The sequence below is a fragment of the Cucurbita pepo genome, chromosome LG04 (assembly GCF_002806865.2).
Source record: "Cucurbita pepo subsp. pepo cultivar mu-cu-16 chromosome LG04, ASM280686v2, whole genome shotgun sequence".
NCBI lineage: Eukaryota > Viridiplantae > Streptophyta > Magnoliopsida > Cucurbitales > Cucurbitaceae > Cucurbita > Cucurbita pepo.
The window spans coordinates 10880821-10894018 of NC_036641.1; the positions used below are offsets into that span (position 1 = coordinate 10880821).

The window sequence follows — 13198 nt, forward strand, 5'->3', positions numbered from 1 at the left end:
TTGGATTACATTTCGAGTCTCAGTAGTGCGGTTTCTTCCAGTGGCAATAACCATCCCATCTTCAACAATCACACAGCTGAACAATAACAATAATACGATGACCTCATAAGCAATGCTTTCATAAATAACTATAATGAGTTTTGGGCACAACTACACAAAAGGAACTAGGTGGAATGTTAATACATCCTCTTGAAAATGCACCAAAACAGTGAACTCATTTTGCAACACAACAGATCTTACCGGCAACAATGGTAAAAATAGACAATAGCTTACCCTACAGGCACTTCTAGGCTGTTCAGGGCAAGCTTGGCCTGCAATCACATGGCAAAATATTGAGCTACTATAGAGATAAATAAATCTGACACCATTGAGACAAACATTTAAATGTGATGAGAATCAAATGGATTAGAAGAAGCTTTCAGTTGAAACAAAACAAGCAACCCCGTGCAAAGGCAGATGGCCCTGCAGAACTCTCTTTTCTTCAGCCTCCATTTTGCTCAACCCCCACGTATTGTATTTTCATTCCCATGATCCCATACTACGCGAAAATTGATGATTTACAAAGCAATAATTTAAGGACGTCAGTATGGGAGAGACGCATCAACAAAATAATTTCTACATAGAAAATGTCGACACGGGGGATCAAAATACTGCGTAAAGTGTTTCAATTAACTACGGTCAGACATCCATTAGAAATGCAAACTCCAATAAGCTTGGAGCTATTCACAAGTATTTCTAATAAAATCAGATCAGAAAATGAAGACGCTTGACAAACAAAAGCATAACATGTAAACTAATGCTCGTGAAAATTTGAAAAAGCAATAAAGATATTCTTGCATACGTCTCATGCCCTGCATAACTTCCTGGAAATTAATTGAACTGCATATAGTTTGAGTGCTGTATGTAACTTTGACAATTATGATGCAAAAATTCACCATCTTCGTACAGGAGGGATATTCACCTGCTGAATTGCAAGTTCCATAAACCGAAGAGTGTCGGAGGAGCAATCCTCCCTCGAAGAATCCATCTTAATCCAGGACGCGGTGCAATAGGTTGTGGTCAAATAAAAGGAAATTAGCAGAAGATTACCAGTTAACAAATGCAGAGAAGGATAAAGAACTTGTCGCCGATACCCGCTTCTCGAAGAGTGAGAGAGATTAGGGCAATTGTGCAGATTTTCGTACAGAATGGCGCGAAGAACTGAAGCCGCGGGAGGAGGACAAAGGGTATAGTTGTAATTAACATAACTAGTAATATAATTTCTTTTCCTTTTGGAAAGCATAAAATAAATAAATAAATAAATAAATAAATAAAGCCGATAATATTTTTATTAATTTAGACTAATTATTGATTAATTTAAACTAATAAGCTTAATCCTCAAGGGAAGGAACTGGGTCCCATGAGGATTGGGAATACGAGATTGCGTTGCGAGCCATTTATCTGCAGAATCTCTCCCTGAAAGCCACCCATTGCCATTGCCATTGCCATTAGAACCTTCAAGCTAAATTGGACCGTCCCCACAAGCAGCATCAGCGTTTAAAATGCCCACTTTGAATTTGTTCACGAATCTCCCAGTTGATGCCGTGGTGGCTGCTGACATCCTCAAGGACGCATCGAAAGCCGTTTCTAAAATTCTCGGGAAATCTGAATCTGTTAAGTTCTTTGTCCCTTCTTCATTGCTCCTCAACTCTTATCACTTGTTAAACAACAGTCCCTTGCTGTGTTGGGTGTGTTTTATGTAGAGTTATGGACATGCCCACATGGTGTTCGACAAAATTACTCTGAGATGTGGAGGTCATTTCAAGTTCTTGAGTTGAGATTTTCCAGTACTAGATTGATAGCTGACTTGAATTTTTATTTTTCTTTGTTGGTCGAAGAAGTTCTTTTATCGTGATAATTATTCATATACACGCGATGGAATCATGTTTATGCTAATACAAGGGCATGACCTTACATTTTTCTGCTTGAATGGTTCAGTATGTGATGATCTTGCTGAATGGTAGCACGCCAATCGTATTTGCTGGCACGGAAGAGCCAGCCGCGTATGGAGAATTGATATCTATTGGAGGCCTTGGACCAAGCGTGAATGGAAAACTTAGCTCAACAATTGCTGAGATTATTCAGACTAAGCTCCATATTGATAGCTCCCGTTTCTATATCAAATTTTCCGATTCTCAGGCAAGTTTTTCTCGTCCTTCCAAATTGTTGAGCACGTATATAAAAGGCTGGATAGGTGGGATTAGTGGATGTCATGGTATCAAGCTCACATGTTGAGCTCCATAATTTAGTTAATATTCGTTATTCAAGCTCACATGCGAGGGAAGTGTTTATAATATAAATATAGTGAGATCCCACGTCGATTAGAGAGGGGAACTAAGCATTCTTTATAAAGGTGTGGAAACCTCTGCCTAGCATACGCATTTTAAAACTTTGAGGAAAAGTCCAAAAGGAAAAGCTCAAAAATGACAATATCTACTAGCGGTGGGCTTGGCCGTTACACTTAACCTCTAAGCTTTAGTTAGTTTAGTGATAGTTTAACTAGCTTATCAAAGGAGAGGATACAATGTTCAAACCCCTCACAACCCTTTTTGGTTTAGTATTAATGTAACTTTAGTAATAGTAAAGCTTTTGACCTGATTTGTTTACGCCTTTTCTGGAATATATAATTCTGAATGGAGGTAGACTTAGTGTAAGATGGTTTGCACATAATTCAATGGCAATATTGTTTTATTCTAGTGGCTGTGCAATTTGATGCATGGATCTCCTGCATCTCTTCCTTGCTTCTCCGGATTGCAATTAAACTTGTTTTGGTTTTACAAATTTTGAACTTAAATCTTCCTATTTAATATTTTACCCCGCGTAACACTGTTATTTAAGGTGTTAGTGGTAACTGATACGGACAAATGTGAACCCAGAGGCCTGAAAAAGTTGGCCATTCGAGTATTTGGATATTTTCTGAACTTGTTCATGATGTGTAACTCTGTACAATTTTTTGGTTTAGTGGTCGATACTTCTTCGTATAGGTACTCCCCTTGGCTGGATTTTGGTAAAGAATTGACTTCTAAATTACAAACTTGCATATAATTTTAAACACTCACCTTTCATTTTGAGTCCTAGAGATGATTTCTACATTAGTTGAGCGGCAAATGCACCTATTGATTTGTCTTTTGCCACAATATGACCCATTCCTTGTTAAATCACCATTAAAACCCCCAACGCTAAAGGATTTTGGTTAGCTCGGCAAGACATCAGACATCAGCGTAGAGAAGGGTGTTTGAATTATTGAGGATTATTGAAAGGAGTAGTCTCACGTAGGCTAATTAAGAGGAAGATCATGGGGTTATAATAAGTAAGGAACATTATCTTCATTGGTATGAAAAACCGAAAGCAAAGCCATGAGAGCTTATGCTCAAAGTGGACAATATCATACCATTGTAGAGAGTCGTGTTTCTAACATGAATTCATACTCATCGTCTATTCTCCAATCAATATTGTCAAGTACTAGTTGAGTTTTTGCATTAATCACTGAACTCACGAGAGAAAGGGGGAGTATTAAGAATACATATAAAAGATTAATTATGTCTTAACATTGTGAATATCTTAGCCCCCACCCCGTCTGTGCAGTTATATAAGTTAACAAATTAGCCATACTTTGTTGGATTTGTATGACAGTAACTGTGATATGTTTGTAATATAACATTTTTCTGCACCGATAACCTGTTGACTAACACATCCATCCTGATCATTTCCAGGCCTCGTTCTTCGGATACAATGGCTCAACATTTTGAACAGTATTTTGTAGAATGAACGCTAGAATGCTGTCAGATATGAAAAGTAAGGAGTAGTTAGATTATATGAAAGGTTGGTTGGAACAATATTCTTTGCCCTTTCTAAACTACTTGATGTGGATGTAACATACCTGACTTTATTGAAAATAATCATTTGGCATCTACTGTGAATTGAGTTATTTGTTGTCCTCTACCGTGTATAGTGTTTGACGACATGTTTGATAGTGATTTTGGAATAATTCGCATTACTTTTATCGTGTCTAAATCACTTCCAAATATGTTTTAAGTAGTCTTACATGGCAGGTTACTTCCATGCTTGCTTAAATACAATTGTCAATTATGTTGTATCGTTGCAGGTTACTTCCATGCTTGCTTAAATACAATTGTCAATTATGTTGTATCGATAGACGGTTCTCTTGGATCTTGATTAATAAATTAAAATAAACTTCCTTCAACCTTAGAAGATACCAAATAAATGTTTTTTTTAGTGGTAAAAATCAACGAGCAACATTAACCCTTCATCACTACAAATTTGATAATGCACGTATTTTATTTTTTTTCGTCCCACAAGTTGTCTTCAAAATTATAACTCAAATTCTTTATGTGTTTGTCTTTTCGTGTATTAAATCCAAACAACGCATGAACTCACACCCAACTATTAACATACAATCTTATTAAAACATTTAGGTCACGAGCTCCCTTAATCATTCAATTACTCTTGTTTGTTTCCTTACTATAACTTGTAGACATGATTTGAAGTAGATAATTTTCGAGATTGGAAGATGAAATAAGGAGAATAGAGAATATTAAAAATGTTTAGAGATATTTTTTAAATTGGCCACTGATTATTTTCTACCAATCATCATAAGAATACCTTTTAATTATTTGTTTTATTTTAAGAATAGTGGAGAGAGGTGGGGAATGATTTTTTTTTTTTTTTTTTTTTTTTTNTAAGTATTTTCTATTATTTAGTTTTTTAAAAAATGATTAGACCAAAAAAGAAAAGTTCGTGGACCAGCGAGCCATTCTCCAGAAGAAAACGCGCCGCTTACCGCCATAGCCTCCATTACCCCACTTCCAAAAGCTCCGCATCTCTCCCTCTTTCTGTGCCCTCTCATGGACTCACTGTTAGCCAACTACGCCTCCTCCGACGACGAAGAACAGGAGCAGCCACCGTTGTCTGTTAGCGCGCCTCAGAGATCCGAGTTACCCAAATCCTCCTCCTCCGAAACCTCTACTTTCTTATCGTCTCATCCCCCGTCCAAATCTTCCTCGCTATTCCAATCCCTTCCCCAGCCCAAACAGTCCTCCAAGCCTTCTCTGCCCACTGGGTTCTTCGAAAATGATAAGAACGAAGACGTAGAGGAAGGAGATTCGCTCTCGGGGTCTAAATTAGGTACTGCTTCAATTAAACCTTCATCTATCTTCTCTTCCCTTCCACGGCCTAAGGGGAATCCTACGAGATCGTCGTCTTCCTCGTCTAATTCTCGATTTGACGGTGATGGTGATGAGAATCTCACGGAATCGGCATCTATGTTTTCTTCCCTTCCGCAACCTAATTTGCAGAATTTGCAGAAATCTAAATCAAATCCCTCGTCCACGGAATCCCAGCCAAAAAGGGTCGTTCTATTTAAGCCACCCGTTAATTCTTCTTTGCTGAAATTGGGTGAAGATGACGATGATGATGACGATGAAGAAGAAGAGGAAATAAGGCGCCGAAAGGCATCCCAATCCTCGTTCCAAACCCCTACTGTGACGTCGTTCTTGTCAAGCATTCCAGCGCCGAAGCATTCGGCAACTTTGGGAGTTATGTCGAGCTCAGGCTCAGGGCGAAGGTCGATTCTTGAAACAGATGTTCCGGTTGCGTCTTCTGATGGTTCTAAAGTAGTGAATGATTCAGGTAGCACTCAAAAAGTTGATCACGATGCCGAAAATTACGACAGTTACGTAAATTACAGTTCAGGTGTTGAGCAGAAGGTTGCCAGTCATACGGAGAACTATGATAATGCAGCAGTTTACAACGTTGGTACAGAACAGAATGCTTGGAATTATGCAAGCTATGATGGTTATGGGAGTTACCACTACAGTGTTGATCAAAATGTGGTTGGTGAAGCACCGTCTGTCTCTAGTGGAATTAACGCTGGTGACTATGGAAGTTATGAGAATTATGGTAACTATGGTGATCACATACAATATGGGAGTGACCCTGCTGTTCAGCCCACAATGATGGACGCTGAAAATGTTGTTAGAATACATGAAAAGAGAAGAAGAAATGAAATTCCGACAGAAATACTCGAGGTGAAGCAGGATGAATTGATGAAGAATCGGCCAAGGCAGGACCAGGTCAAGTTAACTGGAATTGCTTTTGGTCCTTCTTACCAGGTAAGCCACTTATAGCTTCATGGCAAGATAACATAGATATACAATGGGGTTTTCTGGTGTATATAATCACATTGTGGTTTATCTCTGTCTATTTTTGGATATTATATCAGCAAGTCTACGTCCTTGGTTTATTGGTCATTTTAGTATAGAAGATAAAAAAAAAGTGCCATCTAATGAAAGATTAGAGTCGATGTGACTGCATTGGATATTTATGTTATATGGCGCTAAGATGGTAAAATCACTCTTCGATCGATCTTCTATTTGGGTTTTTATGCATAATTATCTTGGGCTGGATTCAATTGTCATGGTTGGTGGTCACCACTCTTGAGTATTAAAATTCTACTACTAGATGTTGTGGTCAGGTAGTTGTATTGTGAGATTAGTTGAGGTACATGCAAGTTGGATACTCATAGTATACAAGAAACATTTTTATGATAATTGAGATTTACTAATGAAATCCTCCCATAAACTTAACCGGAGTTATTCTTGTTCTCCAATTGGCATGCATGATTGAAATAGAATAGTTACTGTAAGGTAAATACCCAAAGAAGAATTAAGTTATTCTCGTGGCAACTCATATTAGACAATATCAAGATTCAAGATAGAATCAAAAGACAACTCCCCTCATATTAGACTATTTATGACTGTCATTCCAGGCACTTTGGGAGTAAGGGTAGTTACTTAATAATTTATTAAAGCTATGACACCACCATCAAGTACACTTAATTAAGCTACGAAAAATTGTTCTAGAGAACACACTTGTAGACGGCGATTGCTTTGAAATTGAGAGAACTTAGTGAATTGTTGCCATCTTGCCATATTTAGGGAGGGAGAATATATTTGAGGGTGGGGAGGATAAGAAAGTTGTGGAAGCTAGGAGTCTCTATTCATCATCTTTCTACTAGTTGGTATTCTATTTGAATTGATTCATGGCTCCTTTGATGTTTGATCAAGTGTATGGGTGGAAACTTATTGGTTGTGGACATTTTAGGCATAATGGTTTAGAGAGGTGTTGAGCTTAATATCAAGAAGGATAATGAGAACTCCTTTGAGGTGTCTCTACCAAAAAGCATTAAGCAGGGGAAGAACTCTTATTGTCCAATTTCCTTATATTCTGCTCCATCCACAAACTCCACAGAAGTGTTGTAGCAGTGAATTTTCTTTTCATCTTCCACTCCCATACTGATCCAACAACCACATGTCCGCTTGAAAGAGGGCTTGAGAGGTTTTGGAGCGGCAGTTGTGTCTCTGTGGGCTTCAGTGGCTAAGTGGTTTTGTAATTACCGGTTAGGTTTTATTTTGCTTGATTGGAAGCCCTTTCTTTAGTTTGCCTCCTACTTTTATGGGTTTTTTTCTTTTTTCCAATGCCCTTGTATTCTTGAATTTCTGTTGGGGATTTGTTTACAACTTTCTTGGTTGATTTAATTCTTCTGGTGAGGTCGTGCCCGACACATAGTTTTGTGGATTATATCTTGTCTAAACTTCANAATCATTCTTTTTGACTTTTATGGTTTCAAAGAAACATTAGAACCTAACAGATTTGGAGGTGGTTGAATGATTGGCTCTCTCCGAAGCCCTTGTTGGCTTTGGCCCTGATGTCAGGCTAGCTGTGAAGTTCAGAAGCTTGAAAACAATGGAGTTTTTATGGTCAGGCTGTTGATACCAAATCATCATCTGCTCCTCTTTATATCGAAACAATATGGAATTCTGAGCCCATAAGAAAGTTCAAGCTTTCTGGTGGATTTTTGCATACCTTCGCAGAATTAGTTGAACTATGCCGTCTATCTCAATCTCCCTCAACTGGTGCGTTCTATGTAAGAAAAATGAGGAGTCCTTGATGCACCTTTTCTTTACTTCTCTGTATGCTGCTGTTCGTTGGGGGTGATCTCTTGAGTACTTTTGGGATCAGTTGGTGCTTCCCTAGTAAAGCATCTCAGGCACTCTTTCTGTTGCTTTGCAGGACATACTTTAAAAATCAAGCCAAACCCTTTTAGTCCAATGGAGTAATGGCCTTTCAATCCAGACAATGGTCTGGGAGAACCTTGTTCGCAAATAGGGCTTCAGTGGGGGAGAGGGCAACACTAGGAGTTCTCTGAATTTTGTCTTGTGTTGATGCTCTTCATTGAGTTTCCCAAATAAAACTTTGACCTTTTTTGGGTATTTGACTTTTCTTATCTCTTTGCGAATGTGGGTTAAAAAAACCATATCAACCGAATGATGGCTAAATATGAGCGTCGTGTTAGGCATATTGATGTCCTATATTTCGTATTTTTGTTTCTTCCTTTTTACGTTTCATTTCTCTAAATGAAAGCTCGAAGTTTTTTTAACTTCTCCATTGCACTCATATGTTTGTTTGCCTGTTCTGTTCTGTAGCCTGCCTCAACGACAAAAGGGAAGCCCTCAAAGTTGCACAAGAGAAAGCACCAAATTACATCGTTGTTTTATGATATGAAGCAGAAAGAGACGGAATTAGCAGAGAGGCGTGCAAGAGGTCTTCTTACAAAGGCTGAAACACAAGCCAAGTATGGCTGGTGATTCCTAAAGATACTCTTCTACTTCGGGATGTAATTCATGTGCTCCACGGAGGTAGCATGCTAAAAACTATAAACTTGCATGGTTTATATACATATATGTACGCTTTATCAGTCTTCATTAGAACATTTTGCAACTCTGTTACTTCTATGTTGAGGAATGAGCAGTTTCAACGACGCTATCTTAGTTCTGTGTCTTCGAGTCGACGCACATCTGTGGTGTAGCAAAGTTGGGAATGCTGATGGATGGTGGTAATGGTGGGTCTAAACAGCTTGAAGTGCAGGTAAAGATTACTTTTTATTGGTAAAATTGAGTTGGAATGTTAGTTCAATATGGTCAATAGGTTTCAAACTCTTGCGCTCTTTTCTTTGAAGATTAGAAAATGTTCTATTCTGATTTAGTTGGTCACCATAGCAAGACCAGTTAAAACTTCAAAGCAATAGAATCGATCTGCTTCCGGTGTGTTGGTATTTCATCTGACATTTTGGAATGATTCTGTCTGATGAAGATGTATTCCAACACCAATGAACTATTTAGCATTGGTAAACTAAATAGCTTTTGCTTTTCAATAATAGTGACCCATTTGCAAAGCTCTCAATCCAAAAACTTTCTCCCTTACCTATCTCCATGTTTGGAAACTTAAGGGAGTGAGGCAATGCAACCAGAGAGGGTGTATAGTGGTAGGGGAAGAGAGAGGTGGTGGGGAGACAGGAGGCCACACATGATATGAATGGGGGGCTGGGAATTGGGGAACATAGCCTCTGATTGATTTGCGAACATGGGTATCAGACCCATGTTCTCAATACTCAAACTCTCATTTGACTGCCCCTTCAATATTAATCATTCCATCTTCTTTTTCAATTCTCTTTATCTGTCTTGCTTTGATGTTAGTATATCAGAGTGATAACCACGAGGAGGAGTTCAGTTCATTCCAGAGTATGTTCAGCCATCTCTCTCATAGAAAAATTACTTAAAACAAAATTGATCAAACTATTGATAAGCTTCAAAATCAAATTATCAAGTCACCAGATTACAGATTGGAAAATGCAATCTAAAAACATACTAATCCTAAACAAGAGATTTACCAAATCTAGCCAAATCCAACCTACACGCCAATCAACTCTATGAATTTTGAAACCTCGAGATTTGTGATTTTGAACCAACGAACGAAATGGTTGGTTCCTTCTTAGGACCCAGAAAAGAATTCTTTGAACCACTTGAAGAACTCTTGATCGAGGAAACACACTTTATGTGACTTGTCAACCTCAATAAAGAGCAAAAATGGAAAACTATGAGCAGGGAGAGGGAACCATTTTTCAAACTTCCCGTTACTATGGCTAAGATGGTTTGTGTTCATCGATCTCACTCGTGTGTGTTTTCCGATTTGTTGGCTTAGATTAGATACTCACGGGGCTCTGGGGATCATTAAGACCTGCAAGGGCTGTTTCTATTTTAATCTTCAAGAGATCTCTCTCCTCTTGTCCAGCCTGCAATTCCACAAAGGATAATTTTAATTAGATCATGGAGTTCGGCTTATTATAGGATTTGGTATATCTAAATAGTTCTCTCCTTTATGACATAGAAGCCTACGAGAGATAAGTAATTAACTTCAGAAAGGATAAAAACCTTAAGAATGTAATGCCAAAATGCTATCACTCCCAGCCCCACAGAAATTACATCACAAGTGGATCTTCCACTTTGACAAAGTGACTCCATTGACTATGAGCCCACAAATTCTTTATTTGCATTATACACATTCTTTTGCTTTCCTTGATGGCTCTATAATCTTACCCTTAACTGGTTGAACAGCTTATCATTGAATGGTTCCCTCACCCACCCACCTCTTCTATCTTCATCCAAAACAAAACCGAGCCTACGCCCCATTTTCTGCTGTATTTTCTAAGTTTCCTTTTTAAACATGAACAAATCTCCAAAGATGATGTGCTTAATATTCCAATGAAAATGGAAGACTCACTTGAAAATAGAGTTTCAGACATAGAATATTTAAGAATTTCATAGCCCTTTTTCCGCTTTAATTATGACTCTATCTGTGAATTTTCTGATTCTTGTGTTCTTTTAAAAAGATTTGAGTGCCCATTGATGGTTTAGATCGTTATAATAATAATAATAATAATAATAATAAAATCCAATTTCAAATAAAAGTGAAAATTATAGTAAGAATTTTATGAAAAACCAAACTGCTAAAAACGAAGCATTATTTATTATTATTATTATTATTTAATTTGCATACAATTCAGATATTGTCTCTGAATTTAATAATGGTGTTATAAAATAAATAAAAAATTAAAAAAAAAAATCTGCTGGCAAAATATGTAACACAAGAAAAAATGATGCCTTTTTAGAAATTGTGATAAAAAAAAAAAAAAAAAAAAAAAAAAAAAAAAAAAAAAAAAAAAAAAAAAAAAAAAANAAAAAAAAAAAAAAAAAAAAAAAAAAAAAAAAAAAAAAGCAGTTTCTGAAAACGATCAAAAACAGTCCCTTGGCCCCAAATGTCTCACTCATCTGCCCACACAATCACAAAGCCATATCACAACTTTGATATCCTCCATATCTTAAAGAAAATGGGGTAAACATTTAGGCACATTTTATATTCAAAAAGCACCATATAACAGAGATACTGCTCAAAGAAAACGACATAATTATTATAACAAAAACAAAAACAAAAACAAAAACAAAAACAAAAACAAAAACAAAACAAAACAAAAACAAAAACAAAAACAAAAACAAAAACAGACAAGTTCACCTAATTATCCTAATACTTATAACTTAACCTAATAATAATAATAATAATAATAATAATTACAGATAGAAAGCAGAAGGCCAAAATNATGATATTGAAACCAAGGCAAAAACAAATCAGCATCTCTCTCGCTCTCCTCCTTTTTCGAGGATCAATTGATCAATTGTCTTCAATCTCAATGATTGAAAAAACCAAAGAAACATACCCAATTTCGTAGGAAGGCCACGAGTTTCTTATTTTCTCTCAGATTTTGTCCATTTCATTCTTCTTATAGTTATATTCAGAGAAAATGTAACTGTCCCATCTATATGCATTTTGAACCCATTTGACTAGTTTATGGAAGAATCAAACAAAATAGTTCAGTTCAGTTCAGTTCAGTTTAGTTACCTCGATGAACACAGTTTTCAAAAGCCTTCCAGAGACAGCAGTGATATTGGCAGTGATGATCTTGAGCTTCAGTGATTCAAAAACTTTACATAGTTTAACCATTGAATCTGCTCTTTTGCAACATGTTAAGCTCACCACGATTGTTCTTTCCCCCATATACGTTACACTTAACTGCAATTCACAATCCAATCTCCTCAGAATCTCCAATCAATTCATTATTTGAAGCTTTTAAAGAAAGAGAGAGATCAGGAAGCTTACATCCAGCACTTCAATGGGGGAATATCTTGTAGCAGAAGAATCGTAATAGCTGAACTGATCTGTTTTATTCCTCTTTGGTGTATGCAACAATGGCACCTCCTGCTCAAACTCATACCGCGCTATCTTCTTCTTTGACTTTCCCGATTCGAGCTCATAAATTTCAGTTTCAATCCTCCTCTCTTGTTCACGCAACTTCTGGATGTGATCGATTGCATCTTTAATAATGGAAGCCTTATCCATCTGCTCAATTGCATTTCTCGATCGATTAATTTCAAATTCCAAAACTACAAAAACAGGTCTATTAAGTATTAACTATCAAATCGAACACCAGAAATTTGATTCTAACCTTACTAATATTTGGAACCACCGCTCGAAGTGCAAAAAGCCTATCATTAAGCTTCCTCCTCCTATTCCTCTCCGATACTATGTTCTTCGAAGCCGCCGACGGCGATAGAACTCCCTCCGGCGAACTGGAATCATAGTAGCTGGGAACCAGATCGTCAAGTCCCCAACTGTCTTCACCAAAACTCCAGCGTCAAATTCCAATTCAAAAATCCCTAAACCCTCATCCCGCTGATCAACATTTTCAAAAGATACAGAAAATTGAGAAATAAAAAGAAAATAGACCTGCCGAGATCTTCGGGCATGTACACGCCATTCTCCAAGTAATTCATTTAATCCTCTTCGATACTCTCTGTTCCCTGCGGTGGTGACGGTAGTTAGCACGGCAGCGGCGGCGACGTCGTCTTCCGATTCTTGCTTCGACGGAGAGGAAGTTTTTCTTTTTCTCTTTTTTTTTTTTTTTTTTTTTTTTTTAAATAATAATAATAATAATAATAACAAGTCTGTAATTTATGTTGCTGCTATCCCTCTGACCATCTGATATTTGGGCAGGCATGGAATTTCCCCTTGTAATCCGTTAAATATATAGGGAAAGGGCGACGCTACAGTGACCTGCGGGGAACAGAATTTCCCATCACCCACCTGTATATCAGAAGTCTTGATATCTCCTGGAAAGATCTTGACCGTCCAGGTGTCCTCGCAAACGATTCTTTCATTTTCTTTAACTGCCTTTTGCTCGACTTACCTT

General features: G+C 37.4%; 4 protein-coding genes across 4 annotated transcripts in view; 2 read left to right on the top strand and 2 right to left on the bottom strand.

Annotated features, from left to right (window-relative positions):
- LOC111793313 (tRNA-specific adenosine deaminase 2-like) overlaps positions 1–1256 on the bottom strand; it is a 6892-nt gene extending 5636 nt beyond the window's left edge. Inside the window, exons 1-3 of the mRNA XM_023675148.1 lie at positions 962–1256; positions 274–311; positions 10–76 (exon numbers count right to left, since the gene is read on the bottom strand). Coding sequence (XP_023530916.1) covers positions 10–76; positions 274–311; positions 962–1027 — 171 coding nt within the window. The 5' untranslated portion in view covers positions 1028–1256. The remainder of the gene's footprint in view (positions 1–9; positions 77–273; positions 312–961) is intronic.
- Positions 1257–1374: 118 nt separating this feature from the next.
- Positions 1375–3980, top strand: LOC111792312 (macrophage migration inhibitory factor homolog). Its single transcript, XM_023673689.1, has 3 exons — positions 1375–1652; positions 1978–2178; positions 3753–3980. The coding sequence occupies exons 1-3, from the start codon at positions 1542–1544 to the stop codon at positions 3786–3788; spliced, it is 348 nt and encodes a 115-aa protein (XP_023529457.1). The 5' UTR covers positions 1375–1541; the 3' UTR covers positions 3789–3980.
- Positions 3981–4787: 807 nt separating this feature from the next.
- On the top strand, positions 4788–8894 carry LOC111793402 (ubiquitin carboxyl-terminal hydrolase 36). Its single transcript, XM_023675254.1, has 2 exons — positions 4788–6170; positions 8544–8894. Exons 1-2 carry the CDS (start codon positions 4905–4907, stop codon positions 8703–8705), a joined length of 1428 nt encoding a protein of 475 aa, XP_023531022.1. The 5' UTR covers positions 4788–4904; the 3' UTR covers positions 8706–8894.
- Positions 8895–9675: 781 nt separating this feature from the next.
- On the bottom strand, positions 9676–13012 carry LOC111793403 (transcription factor bHLH35-like). The gene is made up of 5 exons (XM_023675256.1): positions 12736–13012; positions 12455–12620; positions 12109–12348; positions 11851–12021; positions 9676–10189 (listed from the first exon to the last, which is right to left on the bottom strand). The coding sequence occupies exons 1-5, from the start codon at positions 12780–12782 to the stop codon at positions 10100–10102; spliced, it is 714 nt and encodes a 237-aa protein (XP_023531024.1). The 5' UTR covers positions 12783–13012; the 3' UTR covers positions 9676–10099.
- Between the last annotated feature and the right edge of the window lie 186 nt (positions 13013–13198).